We start from the raw sequence: 18,138 nt of genomic DNA on the forward strand, positions 1-18,138 counted from the left end.
TGCTCCGTCCGCCAACGCCGAGGCTCCAGGCTGAGCGGAAGGAACTGATTTACTGCCTGGTTCAGCGCTGACACCTGAAAGAGTTAATGCCACCGAGTCTCCAGGCCGCGGCGCCTAGATGGGCCCTACGCGCGGCTCGGCCCATGCGTGTCGCCGTCTCGCGGTCTGGCTTCTGAGGCGTTGCGCGCCTGGGTGGTTCTTGCGTCGTCTTCGGCTGCCGGCGGCCGGGTAATAGGGAGTCACGCCGGGTGAAGGTTGCCGCCCCCTGTGGCCTCAGCCTTCTTACAGCCCAGCAGGCAGTCCCGGAGCTCGTCGCAGTCTCCTCGAGGAAGGAAGCCGTTTGTCTCGCCCAGGATCAGCGGCCCTGAGTGGTCTGTACCCTTTTCTGGGCCGCGCTTCCCTCACAACGATGTTTTCTCTTATGAGGTAGGTTTTAACTTGTGAAATAGGTTACATTTATAGTTCTCCATGACAGAGAAATTTAGAGCTAAGAAGTGACTTACCCAGGTCACATAATTTACCAGTGGCAGCTCCTAGACTGGAGTTAGGTCCCGTTACCCTATTTTTTCCCACTACAGCATGCTTCCTGGAGAATGGGAACCTTTTTCACCTTCAGTCTCCTACAGTGTCTGGCCGATTTACCTGGGTAAGGTGGGCATTCCACGCATATTTACTATATCATATTTAAAGGAATCTGAGTATTTCGGTTTGTTTGTATTTTAATTATCAGTGTTTTCGTAGTGTCAGCCTCTAGCAGTCAAGGGATTAAGTCTACTAGGTATAGCCAGTGTTACAAAGTCGGCAGGACAATGTCTTTGAATCGGAATCTGGCAGAAGGGCTGAGGCAATTTCATTAATATCAGTAACACGGGGTAGGGTAAAGTAAGACATAAGCTGAAAGCTGCAGAACTTCCAAGGAAATGGAAATTGATTTTTGTTTGGGGATAATTATAAAAGACATTGAGGGATTTGCCCGCAGCAGGGAGTGGGCAAAAGGAAAGGTTAAGAGCAAAGCCTTGAAAAGCTGGAAAGATTAGAGGTGACATTTTTACTAAATGTAATTAGGCTACATTTAAGGAAAGAAAGTTAGAGAATAACTTGATGTGGATCTATGTGCTTTGAGTGGGAGTGAAGAGATTGCATTTAATAAAGTACATCCTAGAGCATCATTTGAGGGTTTTCAAGGGAGCTTCTTCCCAGAGCAGTTCATCTAGAGGTAAGTTAAGGTGGGAATGAAAATGGGAGACTATTATGCTATTTTTGCTTTTACATAGAATGATGTTACAGTCCTTTAAGGCATTGGTCTTGATCCTTTTTGAATGAGAAAAGGATTATACAGAGGCAATGATAATAAGCATGTGCCTAAATCACTTGTATATGTTTCAAAGTAGGTTCATTTCCTTAGAATCTCAATCAGGTTGGGGCTTACTTTCTTGCCAGCAGTGCCCTTGGATGTCATCGGAAGGCCTGAATCATATAACATGGGTAGGGAGTTGGTTAGAGAAGATGGGGAGAACGTGGAAGAGACCCTGTGAAAGGAAGAAGAGGAAGCAGGACACAAAATGATGAATAGTGAAATGAGGGCCACTGATACTTTTCATTGGTTGAAGTTTGGTGCCATAGTTACTTACTTTTGCTGTGGAGCTCACAAAAGTCCCCTGAGTCTTTCCTTTTGATGTCACCTTCCTTTATATGGGCACCATTTGAGAAATGATGACTGTACCGTTGGGAAGCAATGAAAGCAAACACATGGAGTTTATTATGAGACACCACACAACTGCTGTAGTGGGCTGAATGCTTTTTGCTGGGTGACTGGCTAGAGTTAATGGTGCTGCTATTGGCTGACAAATATATTGTTTTCTTTTTCCATTTATAATAATTATTACTTAGTATTGCCTTAGTTATAGCTGTCTCTTTTACAAAGTTTCTTGATCTTAGTCTGTCACTGGTTCCACACCCTGTTAACGATGATACCCTTTCATGATCCTCTCAATGCTCCACAAACCAGTTGGCAGTTCTTTCCTCTAACAAAGTTAGAGGAAAACTAATGGTGTAGACTCTTTTGGATTCCTCGATAAGATGCTTGTGAGAATTCTATGTAGTTGAATGAATGGAAAGAAAGCCAGTCAGGCTTTGCCCTGAGAGGAAAAAACTGAAATACCAATCATTTTCCTCATTTCTCTGACATACTTTTTTTTCTTCATAGCACGTGGAATGGCAATTTATGTTACTTCCTATGAGGTTGTGTATCTGGAATGAGAACCATGAAGTTAATTTAGAGTAGGACATTTCTAAGGACATGGAATGGAATTGGGCAGCACCAGGAGGTCCTGAAAGGAATATTAGAGGGAGCTGAGCTACAGAAGTTTGCCAACAGAAGGATTTATGGGAACAACTGATCAGAAACACCAGTAGAGAAACTTTTTGAATTTCTTCAAGCAGTGGAAAAAATGAGTCTTGGTTTAAATTAAACAAAATCTACACTGAAGAGAAACCAAATAGTCTCAAATACTAAAAGCGTGTTACTTAAAACCCTAATGTAAATTTAGGAAAACAAAGGGACAGATCTTCTAAAATTTTTAATTATTGTAAAATAATTTGTAAAACTTTTGGACTCACCTCTAACACTTGCCACGATTCTGAAACTTGCTGACATCCCAAGTGAAAAATAACACTTGAGAATACACCAGATGTACACAAGAAAGATCTAAGAATGGATAAGTACCACTAACAAATTATTACATACTTACAGATTACCTTGGTTAACTTACTAAGAAACACTCAAGTTAAAGCTCAGTCTTTAAGAATGCTATATTGAATGTAATAAAAGTTGGATTTCAATCATATGGATAACAGAAACACCAATTTTATTCTTCACTTAAAGATATTATACAACAGTTACCAAATTCCAGCTCTCCAGACACCCCAATTCAGGGAAGCTTGGAGTTTTTTATCCAGGTGGATAGATTGCTGGCCCAGTGAACACTAATACAGAGCCATATGAGCACCATTTTCTTTCTTGGCAGTGAGGTAAACTCAGATCCTTTGGGAAGAGAAGCCTCATTGTACCTCTGCTATACAAGATTACTCTGTCCTTGCCTTTGAGGCTTTCCCACTTCCTTTTTCTCAAGCACCATTTTTTATTGAGACTTATCTCACCTGGAGCTGTTCTTGTGTGCACATCTCGCCTCCTCTCTTCCTTTTGTCTTTTCCTGTGTTAACTTAAAAAGAGTATGCAGGTATTCCTGTTATTCCTGACTGGTGCTGCTATATCTGTCGAGGGAGAGGAGCAAAGGGATTCTGAAAACTGATCATCCATGTCTTGCAGGAGCAACAGCTAGAGAGGACTTTGGCATTGACAGATTTCTGAGTTCATAAGACCTTTACCTCTAGACCAGCACTTTGGTTATGAGCCCTTATCCCCTTTAGCCCATTACCCTCTAGTACAAATGCCTGTGCCTCTTAGGGCTTTGAGTTAGTTTGGGGGGTAGGGGGGTTTTGTTTTTTAATATTTTTACAATTTATTACGGCTTTTTCCCTTTTCTCTACTGGTTTGAAACCAAATTCAGTATGAATAAGAGAGGGAAATATACAACATTGAATTTGGAAGAGAAAATGAAGGTTCTAAGTAGAATTGAAGCTGGACGATCACTTAAAAGTGTAATGGATGAATTTGGAATCAGTAAATCTACATTTTATGACATTAAAAAGAATAAGAAATTGATTTTGGACTTTGTACTGAAGCAGGACATGCCATTAATTGGGGCTGAGAAGAGAAAGAGGACAACAGGAGCCAAATATGGAGATGTAGATGACGCAGTCTACATGTGGTACCAACAGAAACGCTCAGCTGGTGTCCCCGTCAGAGGTGTGGAGCTTCAGGCTGCTGCAGAGAGGTTCGCACAGTGTTTCGGGCGAACAGACTTCAAAGCTAGTACTGGTTGGCTTTTTAGATTTCGAAATAGGCACGCAATTGGGAACCAAAAAGTATGTACGGAACAAGTCCTAAGTTCAGTTTCAGAAAACATTGAGCCATTTCGACAAAAACTGTCCATGCTTATCAAAGAGGAGAAACTGCTTCTAGCTCAGCTGTACAGTGGGGGTGAAACTGACCTCTTTTGGAAGTCAATGCCAGAAAACACTCAGGCAAACAGAAAAGATATATGCCTACCGGGGAGGAAAATAAACAAAGAGCAGCTGTCTGCTCTTTTATGTGCAAATGCAGACGGAACTCATAAGTTAAAGTCCATCATTATTGGAAAATCAAAGCTGCCCAAAAGTGTGAAGGAGGACACAAGTACATTACCTGTGATATATAAACCTAGTAAAGATGTTTGGTTCACCAAAGAATTGTTTTCAGAATGGTTCTTTCAAAATTTTGTTCCTGAGGTCAGGCATTTTCAACTTAATGTTCTAAGATTCCATGAAGAGGATGTCAGGGCCTTGTTACTTCTGGACAGTTCCCCAGTTCACCATTCTGCTGAATCACTAACCAGTGAGGATGGTCGAATCAAATGCATGTTCTTTCCCCATAACACTTCAACCTTGGTTCAACCAATGAATCAAGGTGTGATCTTAAGCTGCAAACGACTTTATAGGTGGAAGCAACTTGAAGAGAGTCTTGTAATTTTTGAAGAAAGTGATGATGAGCAAGATAAAGGAGAAAAAGGGGTTTCCAAGATTAAAATCTACAACATAAAAAGTGCAATTTTTAACTGGGCAAAGAGTTGGGATGAAGTAAAACAAATAACCATAGTAAATGCATGGGAAAATCTTCTTTACAAAAAGGAACCTGAATATGATCTTCAAGGATTAGAGGATGGGAATTATAGACAAATTCTTGAGAAATGTGGGGAGTTGGAAACCAAGCTAGATGATGATAGTGTGTGGTTAAATGGTGGTGATGAAGAAAAGACTAGTCCCCCAAAATCAAAAGGTGGAATTACAAAGGAAGTTGTTCAAAAAAGAGAAGCCAAAGAGCCGATTGCTGAATTTAAGTTATCTGCTGTAAGAAAGAGTTTAGACAACCTTCTTAACTTTGTTGATGCCACACCTGAGTTTCAAAGGTTTCATTTCACACTGAAAGAGATGCAACAAGAAATAATCAAGAAACAGTTCCAGAGTAGAATCCATTCTAGAATTGGTAGCTTTTTGAAACCTAGGCTTCATAATATTAAGGATTCCTTCAGTATGCCTTCAACTTCTGGTTCTAGTATTTAGATTTTGTGTTTAAAGATTTCTGCATTTATATGATGTAAATTGTCATTGTTTTTATCAACTGACCTCATTTTGCATATCAGTGCCCATACAGTTTATAAAATACACAATTTGAAAACAATAAATTTGTTTCTTTAAATGTATAAATATATTCATTAATCTATATTTTTTTCTATTTTAGACAAGGATCTGAATAATGAGGAATTACTGTCCCAGGTTATCTAAAATGGAATGGATTAGATGTGTGTGGGGGGGAAGCTTTCAATTCTATCTTAATGTATTAACAGCATATAACAAACATATATTCTGACTGGTTCTAGTTACCTTTAAGAAGATAAGGATTAGGTTTTCAGTTTAATGTTATGTCATGCTCTACTTTCTTAAATCAGTTACCACGTATTTAGTGTTTATTTTCCTCTTATCGTGGAAGTAACATACTGATGATAGAAGATACATAAAAAAAAAGTATTCAAATTCTATTGACCAATGATAGTCTCCCTTAACACTTTGGTATATTTCATGTGTTTTTAAAATAGGCAGATTACATTATAAATACAATTTTACATCTTACTGTCTTAATATATTTTAGGCTTTCATATTTATAAGAAGTTAGCATTTGTTGAGATACCTTGCAAGCCTAGAGTAGAATGGATTGTGGAAGAAATTGAAGGGGATGTCAGATGAGCATGCTGGACAGCTCTCTAGTTCTTTTTGAGTCATTGCATCAAATATCTTTCCAGAATAAATTCCCAGAATAAAAGACCAGCAGTCACACCCTTTTTCAAGTTATCAATTTACTCATGCTGGGCAAACTTCATGTTGCCTGCCCTTCTATGCTAGACATGGGGCATTTAGACCTGAATTACAAAGAATATGAACAGGAACAAACCACTGTTGGATATGTAAGAGCTAAGGTGAGTATGGAGAGGGCTTGGATAGGAGTCAAGCGTGAGGGTCAAGCATGACTTTTGTGTTGGAGTTGGACTTTAAAGTTTAGTGGAGGAAGGGAAGGGCAGTCTGGGCAAAGGGGAGTGTGAGCACAGGCTGTTATGAGAGTACATCTCCCTAGAAAGCTGCAAGGTCCCTGGATGTTTGCTGTAGGAGCAATTGGCAGGAAAGACAGGTCAGGGCCAAATTTTCAGTACCCTTGGGAATCATCCTAAGATTTTAGACTTCGGTCTGGGCCCAAAGCCCTGTCGGCTCTACCTCCTCTAGTCTCAGCATCTCCTCACTGTTCGAGTCCTGGCCTACGTTGCCATCCCACCCTGCATGGATGACTGCACCAGTCTAGTCGCCCAGCCTTCTTTCTTGTCCTCTCCCCATCCTTTTCAAAACAAATGAGCAAGTGCCCATCCCCACACAGCTCTGCGCTGTCCTGTTTGCTGGACTGAGAGCCGGCCCTGACGCCCAGCACCACTGTCGGCCTGGACTGGTGCACACCTAAGGGACCAGGACGTTTCGGAGTGCAGTCGCGCTGCCAGTATCCTCTCGGATGGGTAGAGAGGGAAGCCCTGCGACCATGTGCCGGTTCTACCCAGGTGGCCAGGCAGCCGCAAGTCCATGGCCAGGCAGCCAGCCAGAGCGGCCGGATGGGGCGGGATCACAGGCTGAGGCCTGCTGGAGAGAAGGGAGCCTCCTGGGGCAGCTACGCAGTGGTGGTCGGAGGGGCGGAGCGTCAGACAGGGGTGGGGAGCCTGTGCGCGCCTGCGTTCACTCACTGTTCCTGTGCTGGTGTCGAAGCGCTGGTCTCGAAGCCCTGGTCTCGAAGGTCGATGGTGAAGGGTGGATCTGAAGGGAAGAACGACAGGGACAGAGGTGGCCGCCGACGCCCCATCAGCCCTTGCTCCTTCAGAGAGATCCGCTGGAGAGTCGTCCTGGGTGGGACCAGTCCGCTGGGGCAGGCTGGTGTTTCTAGTGAAGTGGCGCCCAGTCCCGATGCCCACGGAAGGCTAAGCTGCAAGAGCCAGAGATTTGTTTGCTTTGCCCAAGTCTCAGAAAAGACTTACGTCTTTGGTTCTGAAAATCATTCCTGAGGACTAGAGCTCTTCCGAGAAACTTCTTGTTCCAGTGGCTGGGGCAGGATTCCTAAATGTTAAGCTGGACACCTTCCCAGGAGAGCAGGGAATCCCCTCAAAGGCAGCTTCACCTTCCGAGTATGGAACCACACCTAGGTTCTGGAGCATTTTTCGTGCCTTGAGGGGAAATGAGGATGAAGAGGCAAACACAGTTCCTCATTATGTCTAAGACACCCCAGGATCTCAGAAATAAAAGTATTTTTTCCCCACCCTTTCTGCTTGGGGAAATATTGTCTCCCTGGAGCAAGTTTGGGTCCTGGTGAGTCACCAGTTTTGACTTGACAAGCTTCTGGGACATTCAAGGTATCTCAGTGATGAATTGAGGACATTAACTGGAAGATCTGTCTGAATTTTTCGTGTGGTCTAAGCCATTTTTCATAAACTATCTTGTCATTGAATTTACCTAGCCCATTCCCACTGCCTTCTAACTGTGTACCAGTCAGGCAAGATGGAGACCTTCGTAGTAAAAATTATCGGATGAGAAGGAATTATGTCTCCCTTTCAAGAATGGAAATCAAGTGTAAATCAAGTGCTTACAAGCTAGATTGAAGGCTAAAAGGAAATGCTAATAAATACAGTTTTACTTTAATTCATCTTGCTATTCTCGAGCTCCCCACACTCAAGTGTTAGGAAGTCTAGTGATGATAAATTTGCTAGTTGGTTTCCTATAATACACATTAAGACCTTTTACATGACTTAGTATTTCAAAGGCTTGTGAAACATTTACAAAAGTTACATGTCTCAAGCAGTGGTGGTGATTTTGCCTATTCCAAAATTCTATCAGTTGATAATGCATTGGTTCAACAGTAAATGTCAGAATATGATATCGAGACCCATAAATTCATTAGTGCAGTAAAAATTCTTAAAGTGGTTTCTGATAAACAATTTAATGCTTGTTTTAACTCTTCCAGTCTCTGGACCTATAGACTGTCCTCATTACTGTCTGGCCTGCTTTTAGTCTGCCTCTGATAGGCTTTTTCACATTTTTTAAATGTGCTACTGATTCTCCACCCAGGAGGCTTTCTGCTGCTCTCCTGTGCTACATTTGCCAGAAGGACATGTGGCTATTACTCAGGGTCAGGCCACATTTCCCAGGTCACCTCTGTACCTCTTTGGACTTAGGGAGCCAGGGGTCTTTAGTGCATAATTCTCCCTTTGACATAAAGCCAACTGGAATCTGTTCTGGTTTCTTTCACAAGAGGACTAGCAGGTGAAAAGTATTACGTACAAAGTATGTGTGTAATGTAAAAATATAAATGTAGAAAGCATACACTTGGCTATCCCTTGCAGTGACCTCATGGGAGCCTGCAGTAAGGGCCTCTGACCTACTCTTTGAAATATGACTACAAGGGAAGATGGCATTAATCCTGCCTATCTCTAGCAGACTGCTCCCTGAAGTTCCTGCCAGTGTGATTTTACATTGATCTCAGTGCCAGCGAATTAGAAGACAACCTTGCCAGTATTACCTGCCCACAGATGGCACAAATACAGAGGGTGCCAAAAAAATGTATACACATGTTAAGAAAACTATTAAAATTGTAATACTCAATATATACCAATAACAAAAGACGAATACAAGTCATGTTTGACTTCTGCAATTACAAGAGGTGCTCAAAGTGGTTAGCATCAGCGTCCAGACACTTCTTACAGCCAACTACTGCTTGAGTAGTGTTGACCAAGGTGTCCACTTGTATACATTTTTTTGGTACCTCCGGTAGAGGAGTACTTTCTATGTGCCAGGCACTGTGCTAAATGTTTTATATGCAACAATTCACATGACATCATCTCCTTAAAACAAGGCTGAGGGCCGGCCTGGTGGCTCAGGCGGTTAGAGCTCCGTGCGCCTGACTCTGAAGGCTGCCGGTTTGATCCCCACATGAGCCAGTGGGCTCTCAACCACAAGGTTGCCAGTTCAATTCCTTGAGTCCCGCAAGGGGCGGTGGGCCGCACCCCCTGCAACTAAGATTGAAAATGGCACCTTGAGCTGAGCTGCCTCCCGAATGGCTCAGTTGGTCAGAGCGCGGGCTCTCAACCACAGGTTTGCTGTTCGATTCCTCAACTCCCGCAAGGGATGGTGGGCTGCACCCCCTGCAACTAGCAACGGCAACTGGACCTGGAACTCAGCTGCATCCTCCACAACTAAGACTGAAAAGACAACTTGAAGCTGAATGGCACCCTCCACAACTAAGAGTGAAAGGACAACAACTTGACTTGGAAAAAAGTCCTGGAAGTACACACTGTTCCCCAATAAAGAACTGTTCCCCTTTCCCAATTAAAAAAAACAAACAAAAAACGGCTGAGAACAGTTATGCATCTGATGTTTGCCAGAAAGGGAGCTAAACTGGGGGCTAGGTGGAGGCTCGTACTGGAAAGCCTTTTTAATGCCGAGAGCAAATATATGGGGGTCCTTGTTGCACTAAGCCTCAAGCTGCAATGCTCCATGTAGGAACACCACCAGTTGGCCCATTGTAAGAGCTACATGGGGGATACTACTGGGGGAGAGAAGAGGAGGGAGAGTGAAGGGGAGGGAGCTTTCCATTCTTGTGAGATCTACAACACACAGGTTGCCATCTTAACCAGACAGTGCTTAGCGACAACACCAACTTGACACCACCCACCCATTTTATTGCACCAGCAGCCACATCAGCCCAATCCTGCTCCTACCACTGTGGATCCTACATTAATCTCTCAAATTCCCACCGCCCTCCAAGCCTCGCCCCAGTGCGCCCCCGTCCCCACATTACCACTGCTCTCTTGTGGATAAGAGAAAGGCAGAGAAATGAGAAACTAAGGTTTTTGTAAAATTAGCTCAGAAAACCAAGGAAAAACTCATATTAAACTGAGGCAGGGCTAAGACAAGACTGACAAGAAAGGGGTGGGGCCTATAGGGTTGTTTCCTCGCTTTAAATTGCTATATTTGATAGCTGGTTGCCAATGAAATGTTTCACCATTTTCTCCCAAAGGAAGGCTAGGTAGATATTTTCCTGGCATCAGAATGTCCTACTCCTAGAATACTTCCTGGTATTCTACCTCTTTTTCCATAGGTACACACTCCTAGAATTCCTATTCCCAATTCCCCATTCTAAAATATAATGCTTTCCCCTAAGAATTTTGCCCTCCTCATGTATCTTCCCTCCATTAATGGGCAGTAACTCAGCTACATCAGGACTATCTTTTCCCAGGACTCATTTGCAAGATCAAAATATCCTGTCTTAGTAGAGCCAGATCTTCCTTCAGTTACTTCACAAGGAAGTAAACATTCTAAACAAAGAATTGAAGACACTTTTATTGCTGTACACCACAGAAGAAAACCTAAGAGACCATTATAACATCACCCCAAGCAGCCACTGGGCTTGACCCTTTGTTACCACATAGCAGTCCCAGCCTGGAGTTGGCCAACGCCACACGCACCATAGCCTGTCTGCTGCCACCTTTGTCAGACCCTTCCCAACCAACCCAGTAAGACCACAAAGAGAAAGCAGGTCCTTCAACCAAAGCAAAAGGGAGACAGATCAACACTGGAGGCCAGGACAAAGGCCCTCAACAAAAAGTCACACACTTTCATATTTCCTGAAGATATTTATTACCATCCAAACACGTATTTATTACCATCCAAACATATCTCCAACAGGGAAAGACATGATCCCTAATTTCCCTCCTAAGATCCATGTTTTCAAAGTCTCCCAGGGAACTCATCTTACGTGAAACTCTGAAGACTCCAGAGCTCTGTTTATCTTTCTCTGACAGAGGTGGAAGTCTTGATCTCTGCAAAGGGTAGACTAATTCAGACTCCAGTCCTCTGCCAATTCCTAGGCTGACCTAAAAATTCCATCTTACTATTTCCCTCAGGTCCTTTGGTCTCTGGGTCCGTCTTGTCTGAAGTGCCATTTACATGCATGGCCTGCCAATGGACCCACCCTCCTGTCGAGCATTGAGGTGTACTGGTGGCTTCCCTGTCAGGGCTTCTGGAGAGCTACAACTCACCACCAGTCTTTGTTTGCTCTCCAGTTGGTTTCCCAGGAGACTCAGCCCCTCTTCTTTGGTCTCAAGGGCCTCAAGAACTCAAATGCTCCTGGTGAATGTCCCAAGTGAGGAAGCAGGAAAAGAAATGTCACGTGGATTCCCAAAGTTGCTGGGAAAGATACTAGACACAGTTAAGGCCTCCAAATCACAACTTGATAAATATACCAAGGGGGTAGGTGCACCCTGAGACAGGGCAGACTTCACGGAGAATTTCACCCTTAGCACATCACCTCAAAGCTTCTCACCTTTGCCATCCTCACTATTTCAAACATAATTCCTTTATAGTTTTATGCAAACCCTTTGCTGCCTCACAATGACCCTCACACCCCACCATCCCTGTTACTCTTTATAGTAATTACCTCAAAAACACAGATGATTTGGTTGGCTGGACAAGCAATACCAGCTCTCAACAACAGGACCCTCTGAATATGCCACCTTATCTGGGGCAAAATAAAATCCCATTGTTTCTATCCGGTGTGAGTTCTCTGATGACTCATAAGGCGTGAACTCCGAGAAAAGCTTTCTCCACATTCAGAACATTTATAAGGTCTTTCTCCTGTATGGGTTCTCAGATGACGAATCCGATTGGAGCTGTGAGAGAAACTGTCTCCACACTCGTGACAGGTATAGGGTTTCTCTCCTGTGTGAATTCTCTGGTGCCTGATTAAGTTAGATCTATGAGAAAAGTTTTCCCCGCAAAGAGTACATTTGTATGGTTTCTCTCCTGTGTGCGTTCTCTGATGTCTGGTGAGGTGCATGCCCTGCCGGAAGCTTTTGCCACAAGTCGAGCATTCAAAGAGTTTCTTCTCTGCCTTGTGCGTTCCATGATTTGTAAGAAAGGGGGTGCTGTCACTCATTGTTTCCCCACACTCGGAGAAGGGGTAAAGCCTCTCTCTCTCGTGAGTTCTTTCGTGTATGACAAGGTGAGAACTGCGCGAGAAACTTTTCCCACACTCAGCACACTTATAGGGTCTCTCTCCTGTGTGAATTCTCTGGTGCCTAAGGAGGTTGGAACTGTGAGCAAAGATCTCCCCGCACTCAGGGCACTTGTAAGGCTTTTCACCGGTGTGCGTTCTCTGGTGTCTGTGAAGGTTGGAGTTGCAAGAGAAGCTTTTTCCACATACGTTACACTGATACGGCTTCTCGCCTGTGTGGGTGCGCTGATGGCGAGTGAGGTGAGTGTTCTGACTGAAGCTTTTTCCACATTCAAGGCACTTATGGGCCTCCTCTCCCAAGTGTGCTCTGTGCAGTGATGATAGAAAGTGTGGGTTCCCTCCGAAGATTTCACTGCACTCCACACCCATACACAGTCTTTCTGCTGCATGTATTCTCTGATGTCTAATTAGGTTCGAGTTGTTAGAGAAATTTTTGCCACACAAGGGACATAAATGGAGCTTCTTCGGCTGTAGTTCCTTTGGTCGTCCCACTTCTCTGCAACTTGTGGCCCCCACTAAAGACTGCTCCATCCGACCCACTGGGGGAGTCTCCCAATGCCCTTCTGCCCTGTCCGCAGGCTGTCCCTGCTCAGGACTCCAGGGCACCTCCCCTCTGGCCTGGCCAGGCAGCAGCGCCTGCGGATGAATGCTCTCAGGGGAAATGGACCAAGCACTTTCTTCCCGGTTCTCAAATTTCTCTTCCCCTGGTAGATGGAGAGAAACCAAACCTCTACATTATTTCTACCCCAGAAAAAAGAAAATCCCACAGTAGGTCAGAGTCCAGAAAAGCTGGTTCTATCTCAGTTTCCTATCTTCCCCATCTAGGGAAAACACTCTAGGGAGGCATCTGGATTAAGAGGTAGGGCCATTGCTCAGGAATCAGAGCTTAGACCAATCCTGAATTCCCTTGTAGGGGCCCCCATCTCCTTCTTCAACTGAGCCTCTGGCTTCTGCCCTTCAAAAATGGGTGCAATGGAGCAGGGCTGGGACTACAGTGGGCAAATGAGCCAAGGAGTGAATGCCTCATTATATTTTGCACCGTGGATGTCTCACCAGCTTCACTGGGATGGAAGTGGGCTAGCCCCACACCTAAACCCTCAAATGTCTCACTCCCAACTGGGGGAGACTAGCTAGGCAGACTGCTCGTCTTTCATTCCTTACCTGGAGCTGGGCGTCTGGGGCTCAGGCCCTCCTTGCAACTCTGGACACTGGGATCCCATGGTTTTCCTCCTTGTTCCACCTGGGTGCTCAGGGCTTCCTGACTGGGAACCTGAGACTCTGTTCACAATGAAACAAAGAAATTTCTGTCATCACTTTTCTCTGGCAGGCAGGGGAAACAAAGATAGTCTTCTTCCCTGCCCTCAGTGGGTGGATAGAGGGTGTAATAAGTCTGACAGCAATTACTTGGAATATACACTAACCTGTTCCCCGTGGTTACTTCTAGAGAAAGAAATTGGGAGAGACTATAGCTTTTTTCCTTTTTTTTGCAGTGAGAATGTACCTTGAAATTAAAACAATCAAATGAACATAGAGTGGTCAATTCCTTGACGAATCAGTTGAATATTGTAGAAGAGCCCTGACTCTTACTTATAAATAGAGAATAGAACTAAATTTGGGCAACTCCAGAGGGAGGAAATATAATACGATGGACAACCAGAAAAGGACCTGGCTGGGACTCTGAGAGGACCCTGAAGTCAAAATCCAAAAGTGCCACTCCTGTGCCATGCTGAAAACAAAAACCTCACTCCAACTAAAGCAAACATGGACTTTAAACAGTGTAGCTTTAAGAACTTGTGATCTGAACTTCTCTTCCTATGGAGCACACTCACTGAAAGAGCTGTGCTCAACTTAGGGCACCTAGCCACAGCAGTGACCCTTTTGCAGAATTAGTGCAAGTGAGCTGATAGCTGTGCTTCTCTTTATGAAAACCTGATGTATGAAAACAAAGTGCAGTGTGATTCTTCTACTGTGTACAGCAATGTAGCCATAATCATAATAGACGCATTCCTTTCTTATGTTGTTTTTAAGACTCCCCCCAACTTTGTATTATGAGAATTTTCACACAGAAAAGTTGAAGGAATTAAACAATACACTCGCCACCTAAATCCTACAAGTTGTCGTATACTGTCTGCCTAAAAAAACTATTGGTTTTTTGTCGTATTTCACAGGTTTCATTTTAAATCTCTGCATAGTATTAATAGTTCAACATATAGATGCATCTTAATTTATGCTTAATATATTTAGCTCCAGTGTTGGATATATACATCATTACCAAATTTCCACAAGGCCTTCCCTGCTTCCTGAATTTTTAAGGGCTAGGATGGCTGCTAAGCAGGAATGTTGATGCCACTGCCCCTGAAATTTGTATCTTTGGGGAAGGGCCTAGAAATACTAATGAAGCACAGAAAACATAAGTGAGGTCAAAATCAAGCACTTCCAAATTGCAAGGTATCAAGAACTTAGAACCCCACAGCATCCTATGACACTGAAAGTGTGTAGTGGGGAGTGGGGGCAGTCACTGGATTTGATTCGTTCTGCCCTGGGAAGTCCATTATGGCTCAGACTCCCTGCCTTCGGCTCTGGCAGCTGGGGCCCATTGTGTGCCACGTGTGCCACTTGGAAGATGTTTAACTAATCCTAGTCCAGGGGATTTTAGACAAAGGGAGGCCTTTTGGAAAAATTGGGAACTTAAATCCAGAAGATGAGTGGCTAAGGAACAGGACCCTGGCCAGAAATGGCTCAGTCTTCATCCCTAGAAAAGAAGTCCTTACCCAGTGAGTCCACATTCTCATAACTCTCCTGCACCGTGTCCCTGGAGAGGGCCCTCTTACTAGGATCCTGATGCCCCCACTCCTCCTGGGAGATGTACATAGCCACGTCCTCTAAGCTCTCAGGCAACTGAAACAGCACAAGATCTCCTTTAGCCCCTGAGGCACCAAGAACAATTCAAGCAGAGTCATGGGTTAAAAGGGCAAAACCCGGGGGTGCCAAGGACACATATCATGGGGAAGAAGGGTGCCAGGCCTAGGAGTGAGGTGAGGAGGCAAACAAAGATGGGAGAGATGTGCTGGTGAGGGAGAAAGAATCCTCTCCAAGTGGCAGAAGGACCCAACCACCACAAGAACAACATGGGGTATGCGTGTGTGTGGGAGGGGAGCTAAGGGGAGACATTGAGAACTTCCACATCACCTGGGGCCCAGTCATCTCCTTGTCTTCCATGTTTCCTTCGGGAGGAAAGAGAGAAAGCCAGGGAGCAGACAATGCTGAAGGTGATAGAAATCATGATGAGAATGGCATTCCTAATTCTTGGCAACCCAGGGATTATTACAACACAGTATCCATTCCCCCACACCCAGTCTCTGCTCTGGGGAGTAAACACTGAACAAAAGAAGGCAAGAGAGGCATAATAAAGCCATATCGAAAATGACATCCTAAATTCCAGAATGAGGGTAAGGAATACCAGCAGGTAATCTGCAGCATTCAATCCCTCTAGCATTCACCTAGCTCTAAATGTCAGTTCTGCATACAAAAGGGCTTACTTACTAAGGGATCCCCCTCCCTCTGCCCACCCCAAGAAGAACCCAACCACTAGTTCTAGGTCTTTCACTCCACTCTGGGAACCCTGAAGCCAGACATTCCCTCTCCTCCTCGGCAGTGGTGCTCCATCCTGCTGCCAGGGGCAACCCAAAAGCCCCTCCTCCCTCCCACCTGCCCAGATGACTGTTCCTCACCCCTCTCCTTTACAGCCTGGGGGTCCCTTTTAAGGCTGGGGCCTAGCAGCTCCTGCAGCCTGGGGCCAGGGCTTCGCTCAGTCTCCATTGGCTCCAACTTGAAGCTCGGTGACTCTCGTGCTGTTTCCAGAGGCAAAGGCTCCTCCAAAAGCATTTCTGTTCCCCGCCCATGGTTTGTGACCTGGGAACCAACCCACATCACTCATCATCACAACAGGGCCCCACAGGACGGGAAATTAATTCAGAATTCTGAAAGAAAGCCTTCAGAGAACCAGCAAGAGAAAACAGTGGTTTCCACCCTTTTCTGATCCCATGTGCATGTGAGAAAATGGGGGTGGGTGGTGGGAAAGAGAAGAGTCTACTGCTAGAGAACGCTTTCCCCACACAGCTCTTCTGACACACCTCACTCCCTCTTTCTTTCCCCCCTTTTTCTAGATGCTTCCATCCCTCACTGCTGAATAAGTTAAACTTGGCTGGCCCTGGGGGCAAGTGCTCTCAAAGCCTCAGTGCCAAACTGGTTTTCTAAGTCCACAATTAACCCCCACCCAGCTCAGAAGAGAAGACCAGACTGCTGGCCCTAATACAACAATAGCTAACAGATATTAAACAGTCACTATAAGCCAATAGTGTGACCAAAACTACATGCTGCCCTTTCTAACCTTCAAAGCAACCCTAGAAAGACCATTTTCAATTTACCAGTGGCATATCTGAGACCCCAAAAGATTAAGTAAGTTGCCCAAAGTCACAACGCTAGTAGAACAGAGTGACAATTTGAAACCTGCGAGCTAATTCCAGGGCTCACACTAATGCAGAGACACCGCCTGCATATGGAAACAGGGGACTCTTCATTACTCACTCTATCCACTTGGATAAAATCTGGAGGATGAGTGTTCCTGACTAAACTACAAAAAGGGTTCTTGCCCATGTAAGTCCTATCCAGGGAAATCAAGTAAATTCTTATGGGAAACTGGGCCAACACGCTCTGCCAGTCCTGGGGCCAAACAAATCGCAGGTAAAACAGATCTTTTTCTCACCTGTTGCTTCAGTCTCCCAAGTTCCCGCTGCATATCTTCCACAAGGGTCACCGCTTCCTCGCCGCTCTCCGGATGCAGCTCCTGAACCCTGCTCTGGATCTCCTGGGGCAGGATGGTTAGAAATTGCTCCAGCACCAGCAGCTCCAAGATCTGCTCCTTGGTACGCATCTCAGGCCGCAGCCACCCATGGCAAAGCTCCTGAAGCCGGCTTAGGGCTTCCCGGGGCCCAGCGGCCTCCTGGAAGCGGAACCGTCTAAAGCGCAGGTGGGAGGCCTCCGGGCTAGGCCCTGGGTCTAGCGGGAGCAGCTCCTGGCTCCAGGCGCAGTCCTCCTCCAGTTTCACTATCAGGAGCCCTTCCCGGTCTTGAGAGCCCGGGCCCGACGCCATCATCAGGACCCCGGAGTGTGCCTTGCCCCCCGAAACGAGCTGCGCCCTCCTGAGAGGGAGCCCCCGGTCCCACGCAGAAATGGCTGGCGTCAAGGGCCGGGGGACCCGGGGCTTCAAGTCACGGCCAAAGAGCCCAGCTTCAGCCCGGCTGCAGCCGCCTCCGGCACCTAAGCCTCAGTAGATCCAAGGCGCCGTATCGCCGGCCAGCCCGCCCCAGGACCTCCTTAGGGCAGGACCTGAGCGCCACGCTTTTCGCCTCGTCGCGGACTCACGCAGGACTCGGGGCTTGGCTTCCACACCGGAAGTTTCAGAGCGCGAGTTAAGCGTCCACAGCCAACTGCGCCTGCCCGGAACCAACTTCCGGGTCACGTTCCGCGAACTCTAGCGCCAATCGGGTCAGGTCTCGGCACAGATTCACCGCCGACCAACCAGAAGGGAAGATTTACCTGCAGGGACGGGAGAAGCAAGAGGCCAATTGGAGACGAGAGGCGGGGCTATTCGGCCCCGAGACCCCAGAGGTCGCTGGGGTTGGACGCGTGGGTGAGAGCGGGGTCGCTAAATCGATTTGTGGATAATAATTTCCAAACGGGTGCGACCAGCGGGCTGCCTGGGTGAGAATTCTCCGGAAATCTCACTGAGATACAAACTCTCGAGCCATGCGAGATCCAGTTCCTCAGAGTGTCGAGGTCGGCCCGGAAATCTGAATTAACATCCCCCCCGATAAATTATTCACCCA

At 45.7% G+C, this 18,138-nt stretch overlaps 1 protein-coding gene and 1 non-coding gene across 5 annotated transcripts; one reads left to right on the forward strand and one right to left on the reverse strand.

Annotated features, from left to right (window-relative positions):
• The first annotated feature begins 27 nt into the window (after positions 1 to 27).
• Positions 28 to 5,364, forward strand: LOC109436319 (uncharacterized). 2 transcript variants are annotated; one of them, XR_012493149.1, is made up of 2 exons: positions 28 to 426; positions 3,745 to 5,364. It is a non-coding gene; the product is annotated as an uncharacterized LOC109436319 (transcript). The 2 variants fall into 2 exon arrangements; XR_012493150.1 differs by having other exon boundaries at positions 271 to 426; positions 2,207 to 5,364.
• Positions 5,365 to 7,288: 1,924 nt separating this feature from the next.
• On the reverse strand, positions 7,289 to 18,135 carry ZNF263 (zinc finger protein 263). Of its 3 annotated transcripts, XR_002136082.2 has the most exons (7): positions 17,016 to 18,134; positions 15,982 to 16,162; positions 15,440 to 15,513; positions 15,022 to 15,148; positions 13,412 to 13,528; positions 11,675 to 12,954; positions 7,289 to 7,409 (listed from the first exon to the last, which is right to left on the reverse strand). XR_002136082.2 is itself a non-coding variant. In XM_019714830.2 (6 exons), exons 1-6 carry the CDS (start codon positions 17,403 to 17,405, stop codon positions 11,783 to 11,785), a joined length of 2,061 nt encoding a protein of 686 aa, XP_019570389.2. In that variant the 5' UTR covers positions 17,406 to 18,135; the 3' UTR covers positions 10,852 to 11,782. The 3 variants fall into 3 exon arrangements, 2 of the variants coding, with proteins under 2 accessions (XP_019570389.2, XP_074178889.1); XM_019714830.2 differs by lacking the exon at positions 7,289 to 7,409 and having other exon boundaries at positions 10,852 to 12,954; positions 17,016 to 18,135; XM_074322788.1 differs by lacking the exons at positions 7,289 to 7,409; positions 15,440 to 15,513; positions 15,982 to 16,162 and having other exon boundaries at positions 10,852 to 12,954.
• Positions 18,136 to 18,138: the final 3 nt, after the last annotated feature.

Source organism: Rhinolophus sinicus, linkage group LG18 (assembly GCF_036562045.2).
Source record: "Rhinolophus sinicus isolate RSC01 linkage group LG18, ASM3656204v1, whole genome shotgun sequence".
NCBI lineage: Eukaryota > Metazoa > Chordata > Mammalia > Chiroptera > Rhinolophidae > Rhinolophus > Rhinolophus sinicus.